Source organism: Lemur catta, chromosome 2 (genome assembly GCF_020740605.2).
Source record: "Lemur catta isolate mLemCat1 chromosome 2, mLemCat1.pri, whole genome shotgun sequence".
Lineage (NCBI taxonomy): Eukaryota > Metazoa > Chordata > Mammalia > Primates > Lemuridae > Lemur > Lemur catta.
In genome coordinates this window covers 129,130,010-129,154,094 of record NC_059129.1, presented here as the reverse complement: position 1 = coordinate 129,154,094, position 24,085 = coordinate 129,130,010, and the positions used below count along the sequence as shown (strand labels likewise).

General features: G+C 37.1%; 1 protein-coding gene across 4 annotated transcripts in view; it reads right to left on the bottom strand.

The window, feature by feature from the left end:
• Positions 1-24,085, bottom strand: part of UTRN (utrophin) — a 472,601-nt gene that overhangs the window by 348,480 nt on the left and 100,036 nt on the right. For all 4 annotated transcript variants that reach the window (XM_045544518.1, XM_045544519.1, XM_045544517.1 and 1 more), the window contains 6 exons: positions 11,083-11,175; positions 9,730-9,807; positions 9,297-9,389; positions 6,838-7,010; positions 3,652-3,767; positions 2,828-2,988 (listed from right to left, as the gene is read on the bottom strand). In XM_045544518.1, the coding sequence (XP_045400474.1) occupies positions 2,828-2,988; positions 3,652-3,767; positions 6,838-7,010; positions 9,297-9,389; positions 9,730-9,807; positions 11,083-11,175 (714 nt within the window). The remainder of the gene's footprint in view (positions 1-2,827; positions 2,989-3,651; positions 3,768-6,837; positions 7,011-9,296; positions 9,390-9,729; positions 9,808-11,082; positions 11,176-24,085) is intronic.

Genomic DNA, 24,085 nt, shown 5'->3' with positions numbered 1-24,085 from the left:
ATGTAATCACATCATAACACTCTCTTGCTTAAAACCTTTCAGTGGCTTTCCCAATGCTCTTAAGATATAATTTAAAATTCTTAACAAAGTTTACAAAAATACTATGGTAGCAAGAAACAGAGAGAGAGTATGCATGTGGTGCTGTATTTTGATAGGTTCATCAGAGAAGACTTCTTTGAAAAGGTTCCGTTTAAACTGAGAAAAAACGGGCAGCCTGCCATGCAACAGTGAGAGGAGGAACATTTCACTGAGGGGAAACTGTATGCACAAGAACCTTGGGGGAAAAAGGGAAAAAGCCCACTCTTACTGCAGTGAGGAAGTAGGCTGGGTCTTGGAAACTACAAAAGATGAGGTCTTTAACTAACGGGAGGCTGGAACAGAAAGAAAACACACACCAAAGACAATTAGGAGGAAGAATCAAATGAATCCAGTAAACTGAATCCAGGAGTTCAAAAATGAGCACTGAGTTGAAACACTGAATAATGAAGAGATGGATGGTGACAAAGACTGAGAGGAAATAAGCTAACTTTTAGACTTAAATTCCTAAAATTGTAGAGCTAAAATAACCCTGGAGATCATTTAGTATGAAACCTCTATACTACAATGAGAACTTCTAAGAATCAGGAAAGTTAGCAACCAGCCAAAAGCCACTTAGATAGGCACTAGCATCTATGAGGTGGGAGATGGAAGGCTTTGTCTAAATGCAAATGTGCAGAAGGTATTAATTAAAACACATGAGGAGACTTGCAATTGACAGATATTTAAATACAAATGTGGGAATTATTATATAATATTTGCTGACCACTAGCATATGTTTGGAGAAATAACAGAGCAGGAGAGAAACTCTGGCTAATAGTGTGCACTGGAGAATGGTGGATGGCGAGCTATGGCAGAGGGTAGATGATTGAAACTTGATCACATTTTATTTCTCAATTAACGTAATTCAGCCTCTAAGACACTAATGAAAGCATGCAAGTAAAGAGGTTAGTGTTAATACACTTGCACTTAATCAAACAGCAAATGGTTTCTGCAGTTCTTATCATGCCACCCTGAACCCTAAACAGAAGTGATAATTTTATCTATATATTATGAAAGGTAAATGAAGCCTCCTTTCTTTTTAAGAGAGAATGGCCTTGACTACAAAAATTAAAATATCCTTATCTTTCTTTTTTTTGAGACAGAGTTTCAGTCTGTTGTCCAGGCTAGAGTGCCATGGCATTAGCCTAGCTCACAGCAACCTCAAACTCCTGAGCTCAAGTGATCCTCCTGCCTCAGCCTCCCAGTAGCTGGGGCTACAGGCATGAGCCACCATGTCCAGCTGAAATATTCTATCTTTCTAACAACAGGAATCCCAGCCCAATAAAGAAATTATTCTAAAACCAAGAGACAAACCCAGATTATCTGAGCCACCTGAAAAGGCACATCACTGATGCAGAATAATAACTACACTGCTAGAGGCAAATGCTTTCCAGCACTTTTTCAGTCAATTATAAGAAGTTAAGGCTTTTCCTCAGCATCACTTGATTTTCAAAACTACTAAAAACAGTCCTAGGTTCACAATCAGGCTCCATCTCTCACCCTCTTTTCCTCAGTAAGTGTTTTTTTTTTTTCTTTCTCTGTAAATTATGCTATTTCTGAAATGGAAAAAATAAAAGGATTGGTACATACTGCCCCAAGAAAATTTAAAATAATAACTAAGTTCTCTGAATCCCAGCAGAGGAAAAAAAGATGATGCTATGTCAACTCAAGACTATTATCACTGTTATGGGAATTAAATAATATTTTTAAAAAGAAACTTGTTGAATGAGAATGCCAAAACAAATTGAGAGGAAAAATTATAATAATGATAGCTGCTGCTTATTGAGTGCTTATTAATATCATTAGACACTTTGAATTCATTATTTTTATGAAGTGGGTAGTTGTAAACTCATTTCGCAGACAAAACTGTGGTTGAGAGATTAAGTAACCGATCCCAAACAAGTAGCAACAAGATAAAATTTTAGCTCCAGAGCCCAAGCTTTCTTCCACTCTGAAATATATATTCTTATAATTTTGAAATCCATGTCTATCTCTTGGTTGCTTGGTTACTAAAATGTTGAGCCAAATGACCTCTAAGGTCTCATCCAACTCTTAATATTCTCTCATTTTATAAATAAAGAGGACTGGTTAGACTAACACAGGATGAGATAAAATATGGATTGATTCAAAACAGGATAATTAAGAAAGAAAATAAATTATGATTTTATTTATATCTCCTAAAACATAAAACCTCATTTGTGAATAAAACCACTGCAAGCCCTTTCATGAAAAACTTGCCAAGTAGCTTACTGTATGTAGATTACTCCTCTTAAATGAAAGAAAAAATAAACCTTATATTTTGATACTCCTTGTGAGAGTATAATAGAAAAAATTCCTTTTTTATGGCCAAAATAAAAAAGAAAGAAAGAAAATTAGTACTTAGAAAAGAACTAGGCTGATATGAGGAAAACCATCTTCTAACATATGACAATAGGGATAAAAGATGGTGATCAGTAGATAGAAAAACATGGATTATTAGCATGCCATGGAGCTCCATGATTGAACAGCCCTAGACTCTAACTCCAGCTTTGTTTTGTGAAATAATATATTTTCCTTTATAATAAAGATGGTTATGCTTTTCTATTACATGCATGTGACAGCATGCTAACTGATAAAGTGAACTTATGCAAATGTAAGCTGAGAAACCAAGATGTTCTCAGTCAAGAAAAAAACCCTCTGAAAGTGTTTTTAACTATTACCTATGAGAAAACAAATATGGCAAGCCAAACATTTTAATAAAAATTTGTACCTGTATATTAATTTCTTCTTCTTCACATTCTTTCTTGTATTTCCTTGGGAGTGTCTCTACCTCACGGATGGCATCTATAGTGACTTGCTGAGGTAGCACCTCAAACAAAGATGTTAAATACATAATTATGGATTTCTTGTCAGGAAGCTGAACAGCAACATCTAAAAGTGGAAGAATATAAGAACTAGCTTAAATTAGATGTCCAAAATAGGTGAACTGCTCAATATTAGATATAAAATAACTCTTAGTACCCATAAACAATACCTAATATATCTTTGCAATACCATAGCTCAGTAAATTGCTATTTCACACATATTATGAGACAAAGACAAAGACTTATTTTTGTTCAGTATCCCACTTTTTCAAAATCTTCCCTAAAGGATGCCCCCAAAATGCTCAAAGATAAGTTACCATATGTTACCATTTAAGATAAAGACACAGATATTATTCATACTAAGAAAACAAGTCTAGAATTCAACCCTACAACATTTGCAACTGAAGTGTTGCAAGAATACATTTTAATCAACTAAACAAAATACCCAATTGTTTATCTAATAACTGTATTTTCTTAAAACATTAAATCTTACTTTATTTATTTAGGTTAACTATTATCAAGTGCTGTAATTAAATGTCTACCTAAAGGATCCTACAATTGCTAAGTACAAAAATACTGATAAGTAATCTGCAATAAAAAGGCTTACACCTATACTTAAAAAGGAAAAAGGTTCTAAAATTCTCATAATTCATTCTTTAAAAAACACTGCTTTACAAGCATTCAAAATTGTACAGTAAAGTCAAGGTTGAAATTAAACATTGAACAATACCTTCAGGATCTAACAGCTTTTCAATTCCCAAATAAGCCTGAGCCTTGCTGAAGGCATGTTCAAGTCTCTCTATTGGGGACATTTTGACAACTTTATCCCAGCTGAAGAGATCAGGTCTGAAATCACCATGTAAACAAAATGCAATGAAGATGAAATATGTGGAAATAAAGCAGGCATTGTTACAATCTAATACATTTTAGTTTTAGATTTTTTGATTTGTGAGTTTTTTTAAAGTTTATTTTTATATCCCAAAAGCTTGTCAAATATGCAATATTTGAAAGTAATTTATAAATATGAAAATAAAAGATAACACATTCTAAGGATTTTGTATTGGTTAAATATGCCTGGTTAATGGTTAATTTCTGGGGTAACCACTAAGACTAGAAGGGCTATATAATATTTCCCAAAGAGTAAAAGAAAAAAAAGAGGGGGAGAACCTTATCAATACAAAAGAAGGCAAGAAAGAAAAGATATAGAAAAGGTAAGAGAGGCCAAGCGCAGTGGCTCACGCCTGTAATCCTAGCACTCTGGGAGGCTGAGGTGGGAGATCGCTTGAGGTCAGGAGTTCTAGACCAGCCTGAGCAAGAGTGAGACCCTGTCTCTACTAAAAATAGAAAGAAATCATTTGGACAGCTAAAAATATATATAGAAAAAATTAGCCGGGCATGGTGGCGCATGCCTGTAGTTCCAGCTACTCAGGAGGCTGAGGCAGAAAGATTGCTTGAGCCCAGGAGTTTGAGGTTGCTGTGAGCTAGGCTGATGCCATGGCACTCTAGCCTGGGCAACAGAGTGAGACTCTGTCTCAAAAAAAAAAAAAAGAAAGAAAAGAAAAGGTAAGAGAAATGACAAGCTCAAGCTAAGTAATAAAAATGAACCTAAATATGTCAATTATTACAATCAATGTTAATGGACCACATTCTCCAATTAAAAGATCAAGGTTAGCAAAATAGAAAATGGAGCTCTAATCTGTTGACAGAATATTCCTAAAACAAAGGCCCTGAGAGTTTCCCACCAATCGTTTCCCTCCATGTTACCATTGTCTGGTACTGCATTTCATTTCTATCTTGATTTTCTTTTAATCTCACAAATTGGACATTATTGTTGCTATGATATACCCAAAAGCTAATCATTTGCTTTGCCCTCTGTCTCTTTTTGAATCTTAGACCCACCCACCTTTCTGGGATTTGCTTCCTCCAACCCTGTTTCTCCTAGTTCCCTCCCTGACTTCATCACCCATGACTTCTCCACTCAGGTCACTGCAGCCACTGGCGTCCTAGATGCCAGATGTGTCCTCCCCTCTTGCCTGATGCATTTTTCTTCAGCGTGTTTACCATTTCTATATACTACAAAACTTACATTTTAAATTGTTTTTATTATTGTCTCTCCCTCTGTTGGAACATAAGCTCCAAAGAAATCAAGATTTTTGCCCATTTTGTTCTCTGCTGTAAAGCCTGTGGCTAGCACATAGAAGGCACTCTACATATATTTGTTGTATCAATTAATTAATAAGTGGAAAAAGTATTGGCTAAAATTCACCAGTTTCTTTTTTTTTTTTTTTTTTGAGACAGAGTCTCGCTGTGTTGCCCAGGCTAGAGTGAGTGCCGTGGCATCAGCCTAGCTCACAGCAACCTCAAACTCCTGGGCTTAAGCGATCCTACTGCCTCAGCCTCCCAGGTAGCTGGGACTACAGGCATACGCCACATGCCCGGCTACTTTTTTCTATATATATATTTTTTAGTTGGCTAGATAATTTCTTTCTATTTTTAGTAGAGACAGGGTCTCGCTCTTGCTGAGGCTGGTCTCAAACTCCTGACCTCGAGCGATCCACCTGCCTCAGCCTCCCAGAGTGCTAGGATTACAGGCGTGAGCCACCACACCCGGCCTACACCAGTTTCTTGATAAAAATCTCTTAACCAAGTAGGAACAGAGAGCAATCCCCTTGAACTGATAAAGGAAGAGTAGGAGAAGATTGGGAAGGATTCTTTAACCTCATAAAAAGCATATAAAAAAAGCCACAATGAACATCCTTATGGTAGAACATTAAAAGCACTCCCTTTGTTATCAAGAACAAAACATTCAGCTCACTATCACCAATTCAAATCAACATTGCATTGAAGGACGAGGCACAATGAAGAACAAAAAAGAAAAGAGAAGAAATCAAACAATCATAATTCCAGGACATTCTAAAAAAGGGGGAGGGCCAAAAAAAAAAGCCACAATACACAAAAACAAACTTATTAAAATTTGTAAAGATTGAGTAAGTTTCCAGATATAAAATGTAGAAAAGTCTATTGTATTTTTAGATACCAATAAAGAACTTGCAGGAAATGAAACTTGAGAAAATTAATCATTTACAATAACAATAAAACATAACAAATTTTGCCTTTTGCATTTAATTCTTGATCCATGTAGAATATATTTTTTGAGCATGATGAGGTGAGGTTCCAGTGCACTTAGTTACATATGAGTAACAAATTGTACCATACCGTCTATTAATCTGCAATATCAGCTCACTTGTATATCAGGTTTTCCCATGTAATGGAGCAATTTCTGAGCTCTTTATTCTGTTAGGCTGACCTGTCTGCAACTGCCATTGATAAACATCAAAAACAGTCAGGTACTGGCAATTTCATATGATTCAGCTTATTATTATATTAGTGTATTCATCTATAATACTGCATAGTCTTAATATAACTCCATAGTTTTAGTTTCTTTTTGGAAAGTATTTCAGTCTGGATCTTCTTCAGAAGTGTACTGGCTATTCTTGGACCTTTGGTGTTTTATATAATTAGCATCTGTTTTCAAGTTTCATGAAAAAAATCATTTGGCTATTTTTAATTGAATTTATAGAGTTTTACTTTTGGTATGAGAATAAAACCTTACACAATTCTTTGTACACATCACTATTAATAGTGCTAAATAAGTGGGATTGAACTATGTGAATTATTTCACATTTTTTAACTTATAAACCATGGACATTGCACCGTGGCATTTAAATCCTGTGGAAAGAAAGACCTGGTGGCTAGTGTTCTTCCACAATGTTTTTCTTAAGGCTTTGGTAGAGCGAGTGCAGAGAGGAGAGCAGTGATAGTGAGGAAGGGGCTTCAGGGAGTGGTCGTCGCAGGGGAGGGACAGAGAGGAGACACAAATTTGTAGAGCCCACATCTAAGCAGAGCGATGTCTCACTTATGCCGGTGGAGCACGGCATTGAAGGCCAGCCCGTCTGTCCAGCTGGTGGTGAAGTTGAGCACGTTGACTTGGCTGTACGGCCTGGTGGTCTGACGCACCCAGCTCAGCAGGATCTTCTCGCTGTTTGTCTGCTGCAGGTCTGACATGACATCCTTCATGACGTCTTTGACCTGTGCAAGAGAAAATGGGCCTGCCTGTAACTGACACAGTTATTTCTATCAAGTCCTTGAATAAGGAATGTTATGGTAGTTAACCATAACGGATCAAGTAACTGGCATTCATTTTATTTCAGATTTTTCCCTTAAACACCAGAAACATAGATTTTTAACTGTGATCATTTCGGGTATTAGGATTTAGAGGTGATTTTTACCTCACTGTAAAATTATTACTGTATTGCTGTATTTTCTAGGTCCTATATTACTATATATATTACTGTATCTTCTAGGTCTAAAGAGTACTTGTAACTATGCTTGGTTACAATGAACATCACTTTCATAGTCACAAAAAAGGTCACATTTTAACACTATTCATTTACAAAAACATTTTAAAATGAAAAAAAACAATTTTTATTTTCTATAAAAATAAGGAAGAAAAGAAGAACTTCTGACTGACTACAAAATCAAAGAATGAAGTACCTGTGCTGATAGCAGTAACAGTTATACTCTAGAGCTAATATTTATGTTATTATTCTAGGTAGTACACATGCTTTAAGAAAGTGCTCAAATAATGATGTGGACATATTAAAAGGACACAGAAGCCAACTTAAGAAGCTCACACTGGCCAAATCTAGGAAAACTTGAGCATCAAAGTGAGTGAGAACAGGAAAACACTATAAACCTATGTAAAATCCATGAGTCTACGCTGATATATAAATGAATGAATGAGTGAATGGATAGATAGGTGGACAGATAGGTAGATAAGACAGAGAAACAAGAGAAAAGGGGATGCTCTTCCTTACAAGTAGAAAGCCTTGTAATAAATGTAGAAGGAATGATGAAATTAGAAAATTACTATTTGCCAAGCATCATCGTAATAACTAATCCAGGTAAGAATAATGAATGGATGCTACTAATAAAACTAATGGATAAAAGTTTGACAATAACTGCATATTTACACAGTATCAAAGTATATCCCCACAAAATACTTTTTAAGAACCTGGCAGATACCACCTTACCCAAGCAATCGAAGTTAATGTTGCCAGAAGAATGAAATGGACAGCACATGCCCCGGATACAGTGCACTGAGAACTCACATCACTTTTGGGGCATCCCTTCCAGAAATGAACAACCTGAATCTAATCATGAAAAACCTCAGACAAGTCCATGGGGAGGGACATTCTGAGAAATAATTGGCCACGACTCTTCAAAAATATCAATATCATGAAACACAAAAACTCAGAAACTGTTCCAATTAAAGAGGATTAAATAGACATGACAATAAATGTAACTTATGATCTTGCATTTTCTTTTGCTATAAAGCATATTATTGGGGCAACTGACCAATTCTCCTTAAGATCTGTAGATCAGATAATTGTATTATTTCAATGTTATTTTCCTGATTTTAAAAATTATATATTATGTTTTAGTACATAATATAATTATCATATAATAATTAACATTAGTGTTATAAGTATTAGTTATATATTTTATATTATTAATATTGTATTATGCTTATGTAAGAGAGTTTTTCGTTTTTAGGAGAATGCCATGTTTTTAGAAAATATACACCAAAGTATTTAGGTGCAGAGAGAGAGAGTGTGTGAGCAAAAAAAAACACAGGCAACTGTTAACATTTGGGGAATCTGAGTGAAGCATACTTGGGAATTCTTTGGACTATTCTTGCAACTTTTCTACAAGTCTGAAATCATGTCAATTTTTAAAATTTAACATAAGAAAAGTAGTTATTTTTTTTCCTATGCCAGATAAATAGAGTAATTTGTCAGCCTCTTCTATTGCAAATTGTTATGAGTTGAATTACGTTCCCCCAAATTCATATGTTGAACTACTAACTCCCAGAATAGGGCCTTATTTGGAAATAAGGTCTTTGCAGATGTAACTATTTAAGATAAGCTCACACGAGGGTAGCGTGGGCCATAAATCCAATATGACTGATGTCTTTACAAAAAGAGGAAACTTGGATACAGATAAGCATAGAGGGAGAATGTCACATGAATACTGGAGTTACGCTGCCACAGGCCAAGGAACCCCGAGGATTGCCGACAAACCCCCAGAAACTAGGAGAGAGGCTTGAAACAGATTCTCCCCCACAACCCTCCGAAGGAATCAAGCCTGCTGACACCTTGATCTTGAACATCTAGCCTCTAGAACCATGACACAACAAATTTATTTAATCCAAGCAGCTTGAGGTATTAATACTTTGTTATGGCAACCCTAGGAAACTAACACACAAACAATACGTTTTCAATTTCTACTCAAAGTGGCTGGAAATTTCCCCACCTGCCAGTGCAAAATGATGCTCCAAAGTAATCCCAAAGTCAGTTTGTGGTTTCCATCTACAATGTCAGTGCCTCCTATATTTACTAGTTCCACCTATTAAAATGAAAAAAAAAGAACTTTTAAAACAATTTCTTCGCAGAACTCCAGGTTTTTATTTTAGCACACTGGAACAGCAATATAAGTGAATGATAACTTTTATTTTAGAGAATCAGGTAAATCTAAATCTCAAAAATGTATTATTTACATAATAGATCAATAAAGCCATCAGAAAAGGGGCATGACGTTCCTTAATGCCTAGAAAAGATTCAATACTTCTCATTAGAAAAAACGTTTCAAGAATCAGTTGATGCCAATGCATCAAGCAGGTGGCTGGTTTCATGATAAATAATACTGATGGCCACATAGAATCCCAAAATTCACATTACAAGCTTACATTATTCTGATGTAACACCTGCAGCACTCTGTTGACATTATTTAAGGCATGTACTCTTGTGGAACCACGTTCCTTTGGCTGGAAAATAAAACACAAAAGCAAGTAAGACTGATTGTTCCTCCATATGCCTGACAAACACTGACATGGAGACGTATACAGCAAAGCAGCTCAGTGTGCAGGACCCTCAGCTCTGGAGGGTATCTCAGGCTACCAGCCTGGAGGCCAGTGTTTACAATACGCAAATTCACCAACTAACAACACAGTAAGATACTGCGTCTCTAATTTACCTGCTTATTGGAATCTCCTAGGCAGCTTCAAAAAATACCAAATGCTTTCGTCCAACTCTGCCCTCAGAGTTTGTGACTAAATGGGTCTAGGGTGTGGTCTGGGTTTGGAATTTTTAAGATTGTCCCATGAATCTAATGTGCAGACAAGTTTGGAAATCAATGCTCTAGGAATGAATTTTCTTTTATTTAACTTGGTCTGGATGCAGAAAGATTTAGAAGTTGTGCTCCCCCTATACTGCGTGGGTGTGGAGAGAGGAGCTGTGCCCCCTCTAGGCTGCACAGGTGTGGACGAGGAGGATTCAGAGACACTAATCCCAGGTTCCAGGTAGCATTAACAGAGCCCGCTCGGAAGGCGGGCATGCCCTGCCTGGGGAAAGGTAACCTGGGCGGCTTCTTTCTACTTCACTGGCCAGGGAATCTTATCTGAGGGAGGGATCAGCCTCCTCAACAGGTGTCTGCCCACCACCTGGAGGGCAAAAGAGAGAGTACAACACCCCACCTTTAGCAAGAAAGAAATTCATCATCGGGAGTGCATCTCTTTTACTGTTAAGAGTAATTCTACCTCTAAGGTTACAATGTCTACCCATAAAATACATCCTCTTCATGAGCAGAGTTTTTTCCATGAGTATCAAGTACCTTACATAGAAAGTAGTAGAGTTGGATTTGATAACGAAACAAACACAAACATAATACTGAAAACCTGGATAAAAACAGATGCCATATTGTTTAACAACTATTTTTTAAAAATATTTGTTAACATTTAAATGTGTTTGTCTCTATACTCTCTACCATTCAAAACATATGCCCTCTTTACAAATCCATTCTTCTTTCATAATTCCCAACCTGGGCTGTTTCAGAGCAATGAATGTTTAAAGTAATTTTATCTTCAATAAAAAAAAGAGCTCCCATGAAAGCCAAAATATTCTATCAATAGCATTAGTTAAAACACTTTTTTTTAATGTTCCCATTTCAGCCCTCACATTTCAAGTACCCACAGTGGGTCATCAAGTGTCAGTAAGGACCAGAGACAGTCCCTTAGCCTCATTCTCAAAGATGACACGCTCACCAGTGACGTTCCTGTGAGGCCTTCTAGAAGATCCAATAGCTTCCTTCCATCTTTGAGGTCTGTGAACATATCATTGATGGGTGGTTTCCCACTCTATAAAAGAAAAAACACAATAAGGGTTACTTCAGCAGCAGAAATTCCATATATATCTGTCAAATAAATGAGTGGTTTCATTTTTCTTTCAGTTAAAAAGTTTTAGGTGATCTGCAGACTATCCGAGTTTGCCTTGCATAGAAAGAACAAGTACAAATACAGAGAATTTTAAAATCCCATAAAGAACATTTTAAGCTGAAAGATATAAATTGCATTATTTCTTAGAAATGGAGCAAATGAAGCTACTGTTAACATTAATGGGCCCTGAGTATAGTATATATTTCTGAGAAAGGAATGATAAAGAGATGTATTAAAAATGTAAATGAGCGTGCGGCACCTGGGCGCAGACGCCAACTACCAGTGTGCAGACTCCTACTCCATCGTCACATTTCATATTCGCGGGGTGACGATGTCTTTCAGCATTTCCACCAAGGGAGCAGGCGACTGTCATCCACTTCAGCACTCAGGTGCTAGTCTATATTTCTGATCATTAACTCCTTAACAATGAAGGCACTTTGGGTTCTGTGTTTAAGTCTAGTATCAGTCTAGGATTTTGACTAATAAAACTTAATAGAATTCCTAACCTCTTATCCCCGACTAATAAATAACATCAACTCCCACTGATAATCATACCCTAGTGTCTGATGCCAGAAATTCCCACACCATTCACTCTAAGTTTGGCAGATCCCTGCCTGTATGTGACAGGCTGGGCTGTGTGCAACTGCACAGAAAATCAGGAAGCCTCTGTTTTAAGCCTAGTTTGACCATTAACTACCTGATGAACCTGGCTCAGCTATCTAACCTCCTTCTAAATCATTATGTCTAAATAATGTAATAATATGAAAATGTCCTGAAAACTGTAAAGCACACTGTGATAAATGTATTATTATCTTGTATCAAATTATTCCCTTCTAATATGAAATCTCCACAGAGATTAATAGCCCTAAATTCCTGCCAATAATAAAGATACTTTATAACCAACAATTATTTTATTTTGTCGCTTTAAAAGTAACCAATAATTTCTCACTTAAAAATATAGATATACATATAAGTCATATGAAGCAAAATTTTACTCTAAGCTTGATATGGAGGAAGGGAAGGGAGCCATGTCGGAAGTTTCCTAACACTTTGTATTGCCCTCTCTTTTCTCCCCTCCTGATTTAAACAGGTAAGGACCTGTTCTAAATAAGTATTACATACACTCAATTAATGATTTTAGCATGGGCTTTGTGCATTGTTCACATACTCTCAGTGAGGGAAAGTATGGCAAAGTTGTCACCACAGAATAAACTGTTACTTATTTATATCTGAAACAAAGCTACTTTTCTCTTCCCTGCTGCCTTTTTCCTGGGCAGGGATGGAGTCAGGAACATGGAGATTACCTCCCTCCATCACAATCACTAACAGATTTGCGTGATGAGGGACCCATGTTCCAGAGGCAGAACTTTAGGAAGCAAAGCAAGGGGAAATTTGCTGCTCACTGAAGACTTGCTACCTGCTGTCAGTAAAAGCACAGGGCAGAAGTGGCCCTTGTCTGCCTACCTCTAACCCCTCTCCTCCCCCAACCGAACACAAAGCACCGTTCAGCAAATTAGCCACGAAATAACTAGATTCTCTTTCAGGTCTTAGACATGGCAAAGAGATAAGAATAGAAAGAATCTAGGCACAGAAAGAATCTTAGTGATAGCAAGGGCAGCATTTAACCCTTCTCAAACCCACTATCCATTTTCCTGAAAATAACATAAAACTTTATAATATAAAATAAAATAAATATAAATATTTGTTCATATTACAGAAAATTACAGATGTCTATCAATGACATTACCTGTCAACAAGAAGCCTCTCACTAGTCATAGAATTTGGGGGAAATTACTTGGACCTTCTACATACATTTGTTTATCTGTTAAAAACTAACATGACAGATATTTAATAAATAGTCGATATTATCAGTTATATCACAAGTATAACTTTAGTGTTTTATAGTGCCATAAAAGTGCCATAACATATCAACAGTACATGAAAGGACTGAAAAAACAAGTAAGCGCTTCTTCATCTCAGGCAGGAAGGTAAAAGTAGGCTCTGAACATGACGACAATTCACAAGTGTCACTTCACAAAGATTTCACAAGTCTCAGATTCACTAATACGTCATATGATAATCTTCAGGGACCTATCCCATTCAAAAACAGTTAGCAACCTTGTTCTAATGTGAAAACAGCCACAGGCAATACATAAATGAATGAGCCAGTTGGAACAACTTTGTTCCAATAAAACTTTACTTGTAGACACTGAAATTTGAATTTCATATAATTTCCATATGTCACAAAATATTAGTCTTCTTTTGATATTTTGCAACCACTTAAACATGTAAAAAACATGCTTAGCTCATGGGCCATATAAAACCAGGCAGTAGAAATGTAAAATGTTCCTAGATATAATAGCAAGCCCGTATAACATATCAGATCTGTTCTAAGAGATTTATAGATATTTAGATGTATTATTTATATGTATCATTTATTTCTTTATAATATTTTAAGGTAAATACCATCATCATCCCTATTTTACAGGTGAAAAAACTGAAGCATGGGAGTGACATAACAAGCGAGAGGCAGGACCAGGACCTGATACCACAAAATCTGGTTTGAAATCCATGTTCTTAACATCTGCGCTACACTACCACTAAACTTACGAGGATTCAGGACTGTGACATACAGGGAAGAAAATATGTAACCTCCGGGGGTGTGGTGGAGTATGCTTATTGACCTCCCAAAGAGGGCAGCAAGATATGTACCACTTTTCAATGAATTCAAAATGAAGACTGTTTTTTCCCATCACTTTAAAGCATGTCTGGTGCTTTGGTATCACAGGCTCTAAACATGGGACCTACTCTGGAAAATAGTTTGGAAATGTCAGAAGTCATCTTTTAATAAAAATAAAAACTGGTTCATCCTGCCAATTAACCTCTTATTTAGATTTTGAAATCTTTGCAAAGACTTATTTGCAGAGACTTCTCTAACAAAAAGAGAGAATACAATTTAATAATCCAATTGGATGAACATTTGATGAATACCTCCTTTGTATTTGGCCCTGCAGAAATGCCAAGTTTGGGTCACCCGCCTCATTCACAAGAGAGGGTTTCCATAGTTATCCAATAAAAACAAAATAGTACAAATGAACCATCTTGAACTTAGAGGACAGATAAACCTTGGGTCACATTTAACTTTTAGAAAATTAAAAAGGCAACATGATATGAGTCCAGATGACAGATGCTACAGTCTTGGCGTGACCAGCTTTGGCTGTCCCTGGCTCTCATCCCCTTCTAATATCACCATTTTGACAAGAAGAGCCAGCATTAATACTTGCAGCTGGGACACTACTGCTGCTGGATTTTAAAACATTGGAGCAACAATGCATCACAATGCATGGGGAGAAGACGGTTGTGGAGGAGTCTGCGAGAGAGCAAGGGCTGCAAATACCATACATGTGATAATGGAACTGAGGGAAGCAAACCTGATGGGCCCCAGTCACACCCAGAGAATCAGCTGGCTCTAAAGGATGACGGTGGCAGCTGGAGCTCAGTTCCCGCCAAGGGTAGCCACGTGGGAATTCAGGCTCACTGTTGGCAGAACTTTTAGTTTTTCTTTTTTTTTTTTTTTTTTTTTGAGACAGAGTCTCACTTTGTTGCCCGGGCTAGAGTGAGTGCCGTGGCATCAGCCTAGCTCACAGCAACCTCAGACTCCTGGGCTTAAGCGATCCTACTGCCTCAGCCTCCCTAGTAGCTGGGACTACAGGCATGAGCCACCATGCCCGGCTAATTTTTTTGTATATATATTTTTTTAGTTGGCCAGATAATTTCTTTCTATTTTTAGTAGAGACGGGGTCTCACTCTTGCTCAGGCTGGTCTCGAACTCCTGACCTCGAGCGATCCACCCGCCTCGGCCTCCCAGAGCTAGGATTACAGGCGTGAGCCACCGCGCCCGGCCACAGAACTTTTAGTTTTTCAAAAGAAGTTGGAGATCTGAATTTATGTGTGTAATCGCCTGATATTTGTAATTTCCTAAAACACTGTGCCAGACAAAATGATTCTTATCTACAGGCACCCCAGGTCATAGGGTGACGGATGGGCAATCTCTGCATAGAGTGTGACCACATGTAGGTGAGATGAAAGATTGATTGGCCAACAGTGAGTCTCTTGAGGAATTGGTAAATTCTGGGGAAAGGCCACATGCGTGCGCGCACACACACACACACACACACACACATACACACACACATCCTCAGGCTAAGAAATACGATTAAATATGAAATCCTCCCTTCTATAATAGAAGAGTCATACACACTCAGGGAAAAAAACAAAGGAGTCATTCCTGATTCTCTTTCACTCACTCCCCACCTCTAACCCATCCACAAGCTCTATCCTTCTACCTCTAAAACCACATTCCAAATGTGACCAGTTCTCACCGTCATATTTGCTCCAACTTCAGTCCAAACTGCCAATATCTCTTCCCTGAACTCCGGCAACAGCCTCATGGCTACTGGTTATGCTTCCACATAAAAGCCAGAATAACTCCCATTTTAATGTGCAGACCACATCATGCCATTTCCCTGCTTTAACCTAACAGACTCCCATTATAGGCAATTCCAAGCCCTCTCTCTGATCTGATATTGTATTATTCACCTCTTTCTTTAATACTTCCAAATAACAATTATTTTCATCATAGATCAAGTTTTTCAGTAGCAGCAGTAGAAATAATAGGGAAAAAATCTGTAAAAGATTGAATAAGAAAGTAAGATTTAGAAAGTGCAGTTTGGAATTCTTAAAAGAATGAAATGCTAATTCTTTGTGCCAACAACAAACCAACCAGAAGTAGAACTGGGTCTTGGATTTTCCGGCCAGAAGACTGATCAGTGCCTACTTTCTGTCGTGTACTACTCTGACACTGAGGGATCACGGCTGAAGAAAGCAATCCTTGCCTTCAAGGCACTCAAAACCCAAATACAGTCATGCATTACTCAAAGATAAGGATACTCTCTGAGAAATGCGTCCTGAGGTGATTTAGTTATTGTGCAAACATCACAGAGTGTACTTACACAAACCTACATGAAACAGCCTACTACACACCTAGGCTATATGGTATAGCCCAATGCTCCTAGGCTATAAACCTGTACACTATGTTACTGTACTGAATACTGTAGGCAATGGTAACAGTGTGGTAAGTATTTGTGTGTCTAAACATATCTAAATGCAGAAAAAGTATAGTGAAAATATGATATAAAATATTAAAATACATGGTATACTTGCCCAGGGCACTTACCATGAATGGAGCTTATAAGACTGGAAGTTGCTCTGGGTGAGTCAGTGAGGGAGTGGTGAGTGAATGTGAATGCCTAGGATGTTACTGTATACTAACATAGAGTTTATATGTTCTGAACATTTAGACTATACTTAAACTTATTTAAAATTTTTCTTTCTCCAATAAACTTTATAAATTTTCCAAAATTTTTAAACCTTTGACTCTTTTGTAATAACATTTAGCTTAAAACACAAACACACTGTACAGCTATACAAAAATATTTTCTTTCTTTATAGCCTTAAATTTTTTTTTCACTTTTTAAATGTTTTTGTTAAAAACCAAGACATACACACACTAGCCTAGGCCTACACAGGGTCACGATCATTAATATCACTGTCTTCCACCTCCACATCTTGCCCCATTGGAAGGTCTTCAGGGGCAGTAACACACATGGAGCTGCCATCTCCTATGATAACAATGCTTTCGTCTGGAATATCTCCTGAAGGATGAGCCTTCAGGCTGTTTTACAGTCAACCCTTTTTTAATAAGTAGAAGGAGTACCCTCTAAAATAATGATGAAAAGTATAATACAGTAAATACCTATACCAGTAACATAGTATTTTACTATCTTTGTCAAGTATTATATACTATACATAATTGCATTGCTAGACTGTTATATGACTGATAGGGCAATAGGTTTGTTTACACCAGCAACACCACAGACACATGAGCAATGCATTGTGCTAAGACCTTACAAAAGCTATGACATCACCAGGTGATAGAAATTTTTCACCTCCATTATAATCTTATGGGACCACTGTTGTATATGTGGTCCATCATTGACCACATGACTGTAGGTGTGAACAAAACTAGCACTAACACAACACGGTGAGCATACTAAGGGGAATTTACAATCTAGCGTGGCCATCCCAAAACTGTACAAAGTTAACAGGTATAGTAGGGAGACAGAATCTGTCCTACGACTGACCTAAAGTCATTATAGACAATCAAGTTATAACTGTGTATAGTAAGGAGAAGTGTAAAAAGAAAAGAATTTTTAAATGCTTTCAGAACTAACATGTCTGATGAGTGTCCTGCAAAAAATTAAATAAATCTGAGCCCTTTGACACTGTTTGACTATGCTGTTATTTATTTACATCCTATTTTCAAAACAGGATTTGAGACAATCTAACCGATTCAGTTACTATATCCACTGTTCACTGTGTATGCACACGTATATGGCACATATACTGCTATATGTGGCCTATATATCCATCAACAGAGAGTACACACCATAATATATTCACATTCTTCTCAGATTAATCTGATGCTCCTAATCAGTTAAAAAACGATTCCCCAGCATATGATAACATGTTGCAAGTTTTATAGTCTCTCTCATTTGTTTTTTGCAAGAAGTTGGTTAATTTAAAAATTCAAACAGAAATAATTTAATTTACTATTTCTCAATATTTTCAAACCCAAATAATTTATGAATCTAAAATCTAAACACTGATACAAATGTAGCACCCTCTTTGGTTCTTATAATTCTTCATCTTCTTAAAAGTCAGTAATACACCAGTGAGCACTAGGCTCACAATGTCATCTTAGTTAACAATAAACATTTACATGTAAATACATTTCTTAAAGTATTTTACAACAAAATGCTATATTTTTTCTCTTGGTGGTGGAATTAAGAGTAGTTGAAAATTTTTTCTTTGGATTTCTTCTATCATCTAATTTTTCACAATATCTGTGTTACTATATATAAAAAATAACAGGTTTTTTTAAGAACTGTGTCTGTAGTCAAGATTAAGCAAAATGATAAAATTAGGTTCACCCAATTATAAAATGTATGGTTTAGTCAATGAAATGGAGACTGTATGATCTTCGATATCTACTTTTATGATTCAACTCCATGGTGAAAGAACAAAAACAGCATCACTTTTGACTAAGACGACAAAGAAAAATAAGGACACTGAAATAATGCCTACGAGATCCTCCACAAAGGTAAACCAGCAAGCTGTGCTACAGTAACTTAAACAATCAGTGAGTGCAGGGCTCTCAGCCATTCTCTTTAAGAATTCATGGTGGTCAGCACAAGTTCTTAAGAACTGAAAAAGATTCCATTTAGAAGCTTCCTTGGAAGGAGGGAGGGAGAGGAAAAGAAAAGGAAGAGCAAGATAGAGACAAGGGAAACAAATGGCTCAGCTAATCACAGACTATGCCACATTAACTACAGAGAGCAATGATTCCCAGAGCATTCACACTGAAATCAAATCAATAAATGCACATCTACCTTAAAAACTACAAAATATTCTAAAACCAAATAATACCTTTCCGGGAATTACAAGTCATACAGACATGGAATAGAATTTTTACTTTGACTTTGGTAAGAGAGCAACAGGTATAGTGATGGTAAATACTAGGATGAGGAACCAGGTGTGGGACTCAGACACCTGGCAGCCAGGGGCAGGGGCCACTCGCACATTCCACAGACGAATGATTAGGCAGGGCCTGGAAAATGAATAAATCCAATTCCATATGCATACCAGGCAAGGGCTATAGGCAAACTCAGTAAACAATACAGCTCATTCCATATATGCACAACTGGCAGTAGAAAGTTTAAAGAATGTAGTTCTTCAAAAGATAGGCTTCCATGGAACCAGGGTGAGGCATTAGTAATGGCATTGCTAATGATAAGGTTAAGGTAAATAAAAGGAAATTTCCTTTGTTCCATAAGGAGAGGCAGCTACCCTGTTCCTTCCCTTCCCTTAGGGTGTCTCCTTAAAAACAAAATAGGCCCAACTTTTTGGTCAGGAATTAGATAAATTCAATCTCCAATTTTATAAGGTAAGTTAAACACAGGAGTTGCCCAGGAAGTGGACAGGAGATCATTACAAAAGGTGCACACATTTACCTCTGACAGGGACAAGTGTTCACTGTTCTTTCTTCTACTTTACTGCATATTTATGTGAAATTCTGTCCAGACTTTGTAGTCTTTAGCCAACTGCCTGCATGCACTTAATCATATATGCATACTCAACTATAAATTGTGCTTTCTTTATATTCTGTGTTGCTACCAAGGGGTACCAATGTTAGCAGATTTTTCACTTCCCCAACAGCACAAATAACAGTGTCAGCCCCCCACCCCCACCCCCTCGGCCACCATGGGCGGTGGATGGCAACCTGTACTGATTGGTGCTAAAAGCTTCCAGGCCAGATACAGCTGACAATGGGTCCAGCATATCCTTGCTCTGTTTATAGACAGAGATTCTTTCCCCGAAACCACTAACTCTTTAGCCCACTGCCCACCCTGGCTTAAGCCTACCCAACCCTGCACCACCTGACCCCATCTCTGAACCTGAAGGTGGTGGGGCCACACGAGGCTGTATGGAAAAGCACAAGGAAGGTGGTTGTGATTACTCCTTTCTAGGTGAATGGTGAAGTCATTTCCTCTCAGCAAATGAATCCCTAAATTGGCCATCAATTACAAAGACTCAACAGACATTACCAAGTTTGTTTCACAATCACAAATAGGCCCAATCAAAATCATTTATTAAGTACTTGATATGTACACAAGGCAGCATAGTAAATAATATTTAATATTTTTAGCTGTAATCACTTTTTTAACTTTAACCAGATGAAATTAATTTTGCAAGTATAATTTTGAAACAAAAAAATTTAAAAAATCAAATTGAATGAAAACAAAACAAACACCAACACCAAAGCTAATATACATAAGTACAGCCAAAATAAATCTGGAAGCTGGTATTTAAGAATACAGAGTGCATTTTATTGTTTGCTCTTTAGATTTCAGTCTATTTAAGTCTATCAGTGAATAGACTTAAACTGAAATTTGTTTTTAAGAAATCAGTTGAATGGGAATGGCTCCTAAAACAATTTGTTGAGTTGTCATACACATACTTATGAAATAAACCAGCGGCAGACCCAGTATGTAACTCACCAGGCTCAAAGCTCTACTACAGATGGTCCTTATCATCACAGAAGGAAGCTTGTCAGTCTCCTTTACAGTCGTAAAAAGAGGATTGAACATCTACAGGTAGGAAAAGGGTTTGGGCTGCTTTTCTTGAATCCCCTCTACAAATCTCCCTCCACATCTTTTCCCATCCCTATTTTTGCGACCATCAACTTCCAACATGAAAAAAGTAGAAAAACAATAGGACACTAAAAGCAACGTCCCACTGTCTCCAAAAGGAACACATGTGAATAGGTCTTCATATCAGAATCTGTAAAAAAAATACTTCCCAGATTTCCTCTGTTATGTTCTGTCAATTTAACTTTCAAGTTTGGAATTATAACTTACATGAAAACTTGGCTCATCTTTGTCTTAGAAAAGGGAAAAGCAGAAATTTGCCCAAACTAAAGTTCAGCATTTTTAAGCTTGCATATTCTCTACCTAACCTTTATTTGTTAAGCCTCTTTTGAGAATCGTCTCACCAAACTGATAAAAGAGCTTCTGCAATTTGTACATTCTCAGCTCTGCCAGATGAGCAGCTCTGAAAGTCAGCCAAAGAAAATGCAGGCTCAAAGTCATAACAAATTTCCCAACAGCAAAGCAATGAGGCCTTCGCTGCCTCCCTTGGGAAACCAGCCCGATAACAAACCCAAGACTCTGAAAATTAGAGAGAGCAAAATACTCAAGTTTTACCCTCCGTACAATGGAATGAAGTGGGCCTAATGAGCCAGTGCTTTTTTCCATTTCAGTTAATATGTGTAACATAGATCAAGGGTATCACAAGTTAGGAGTACTTGATAGGGTTTTTATTTAGCATTCCTAAGTAATTATAATTGCCTATATGCTTCACAGCAATGCATCGATATTTCTTAGCAATATGAGGCAGGTAGTAATGATCACATGTGTTTAGAGTTAAAGGAATGTAGACCAAGTGACCTGAAAAAAATTGGCTAATCATTTGCCTGGGGTCATAAATAAATGAGCAGCATATCCAGGAATAAATGTAATTTCCTAACTTTTAGCTCCCTTATTTCATCATTTTCTTCTGAGTTCTTCAAAACTTTTCAAAATCCAAGAACCATAATTTACTCTACAATGCATGACTTCTCATACAGGATACCCAAACTCCAAAGCATTGTATACTCTGTGACATATTAAAAAGGATTTGCAGCGAAAATAATATATTAATATATTTATACTGAATGCTATCTTAGCTACTGTACTTTCATATGTAGTTAAAAATCAAAAGATAGTTTTAGACCTATATTATTCAGTATTCTCAAACTCTTTACTAAATCCCTTATCAAGAAACGAATTGAGCTCGTTTTAAGTTTAGATCTCATTTTTCGTCACAGTGAATTTAGTGGGTGGATCCCATGTGAAGAACCATATGGAATAAATAAGAAGAATAAGGCATTATTTAAACAATGGTTCCAGCACAACTCCAAAATCAGGTAAATAGGCAAAGTTTGCATGGCTGGATTTTTTTGTTTATTTTTGTGAATAAATGCAACAGTCCCCATGTGTTGTGTTCATATCCATAACAATACACAATTTATGCCATTTTACACTCAATTCCAACACTCCACTCATATCTCTTGCCAATACAACCATCTCCAATGGGCTTATGAACATACAGTACTAGGCATATTAAATGTATGTCTGCAACATTGTCATTCATTTATTTACGAAGCCTATAAATACTTAGTGGGTGCCTACTAAATGCCAAAAGTTGTGCCAGTGAACAAATAGACAGTCCCTGCACCCATGATAGTTTACCACTATCTAGGAGAGGAGAGAGGCGATTATTAATATTTAAACTACAATTATGACAAGTGCTTCAAAGGATAACACCTTGAGAGTGTAGAGAGCTTATCTCCCCTGATCTGGGAGGTTACAAAAAGTATCCTTAAGGAAGCGACATTTACATTCAGACAAGAAGGAAGAGCAGAACTAGCCAGGAAAAGATGAGGAATGAGCATGTGCAAAGGCCAGGAAGGCCCATTGGAATGGTGGGGGGACAATGTCAATGTGGTGGGAGCATAACAAGGGATTGAGGGTACAGTAAAATGAAATTAGGAGTAGATTGGGGGCACCTAAATGGGACCTTAAAAGCCAAGTAAGATCCAAACACCACACTATACACCTTAAATAGATACAATTTCAATCTAAAAAATTATTCTTAAGAAGGACAGTGGGCAGCCAGTGAAAGAGCTTATGGAAGAGAAAGAAGTATTCAGGTTTACCCGCTAAGATCACTGTAGCTGCTCTGCCAAAACTGGAACGAGGAGTAGAGAAGGTAGAGCATGTAAAGGAAGAACCAGTTGGCAGATTATTACAGTGGTCCATGTGTTCGGGATAATTCTCAAAAGAGGTACAGTCATGACTCTCAGACAAATATAATATTAACCTATGTCAAAGACTTTATTTAACTCATTAATTAATGAGGGGATCAGTAAGATGTTACAACCAGTAACAAATTCCTAAATGGCAAAAAAAAAAAAAAATGGCATTGGTGTCTGGATTTCTCAACACAGGGACCCTATTGCTCTGCAGAGGGACCCACATGCAGGAAAGCAGGGGGACCAGTGAGTAATTATATTCTAAAGTTCACCACAATATTCACCAAAGGACATGGATAATAAAGAAATGAAACAAAATTCATTCCCTGCAGCAGGATGTGTGTGTGTGTGTGCGTGTGTGTGTGTGTGTGTGTGTGTGTTTGCACTAGCCTCTGGATTACCTGGTGACACCATGCACAAACACATACTTTCCCCAGCGTAGCAAGGATTAAGCAGCGTGAGAGACTATGGAATCTCCCAATCTAGTAATGTGTTACTCCCTCTTCTGCCATCCCTGGTTGGAAACAGCCCAATTTATGGACTTAAGAGGAGAAAGAAAAAACAATGTGGATGAAGTTGAAAGTCACTGCCATGAGCCCTTCATCTCGTTATATCCAAATACTCATAATTTCTTATATAAATTCCTTCCACACTTTGGATTTGTTACTAGAAGACATCTGAAAGGAAAAGTTTTCAGGGTCATCCCACTTTTGATACTTTCTCTCCAAACGAAACAAGCTTTTATCTTCTGTGTCAGTGTATATAACTAGAACTTTTATTAAAAATGATAAAAATTACCAAGTCTTTTCTATTGTCTTAGAAAGAATTACAAGCATCCCAGGGCAAATAATTCACATGGGAGTTAACATCCCCATTTATGTTGCAAAATAATATACATTATAAACATACAAATTTGATTATCAATTTCATTTACTAAACTAGTCTGATGCTACTAGATTTTGTTTTATTTGAGGTCTTTTTAAAGATGTCAATGACCCACCATGACTACTGCGAAATTTCTTTTCAATTATTCTTTCTCAATTGTCATCTCTATTTTTCTACACACCCCCTTCCAGGTCCTATTGTAGTGTCTATTTCTCTCCATTTTCATAAATAGGTACAAAAGTAATTCACCCAGTTTCAAATGTTCCCTAAACTTAGGTCTACCAAGACTACAATGCTTTCAAATTGATCTCTGAGCATGGTTCTAAGGCAATTCTTCCCCATGACTAAATTAAGCTGCTAAAAATTAAGTCTGTTTCACTTGTTCTATCTAGACAATACCCATGTTATCCTCAC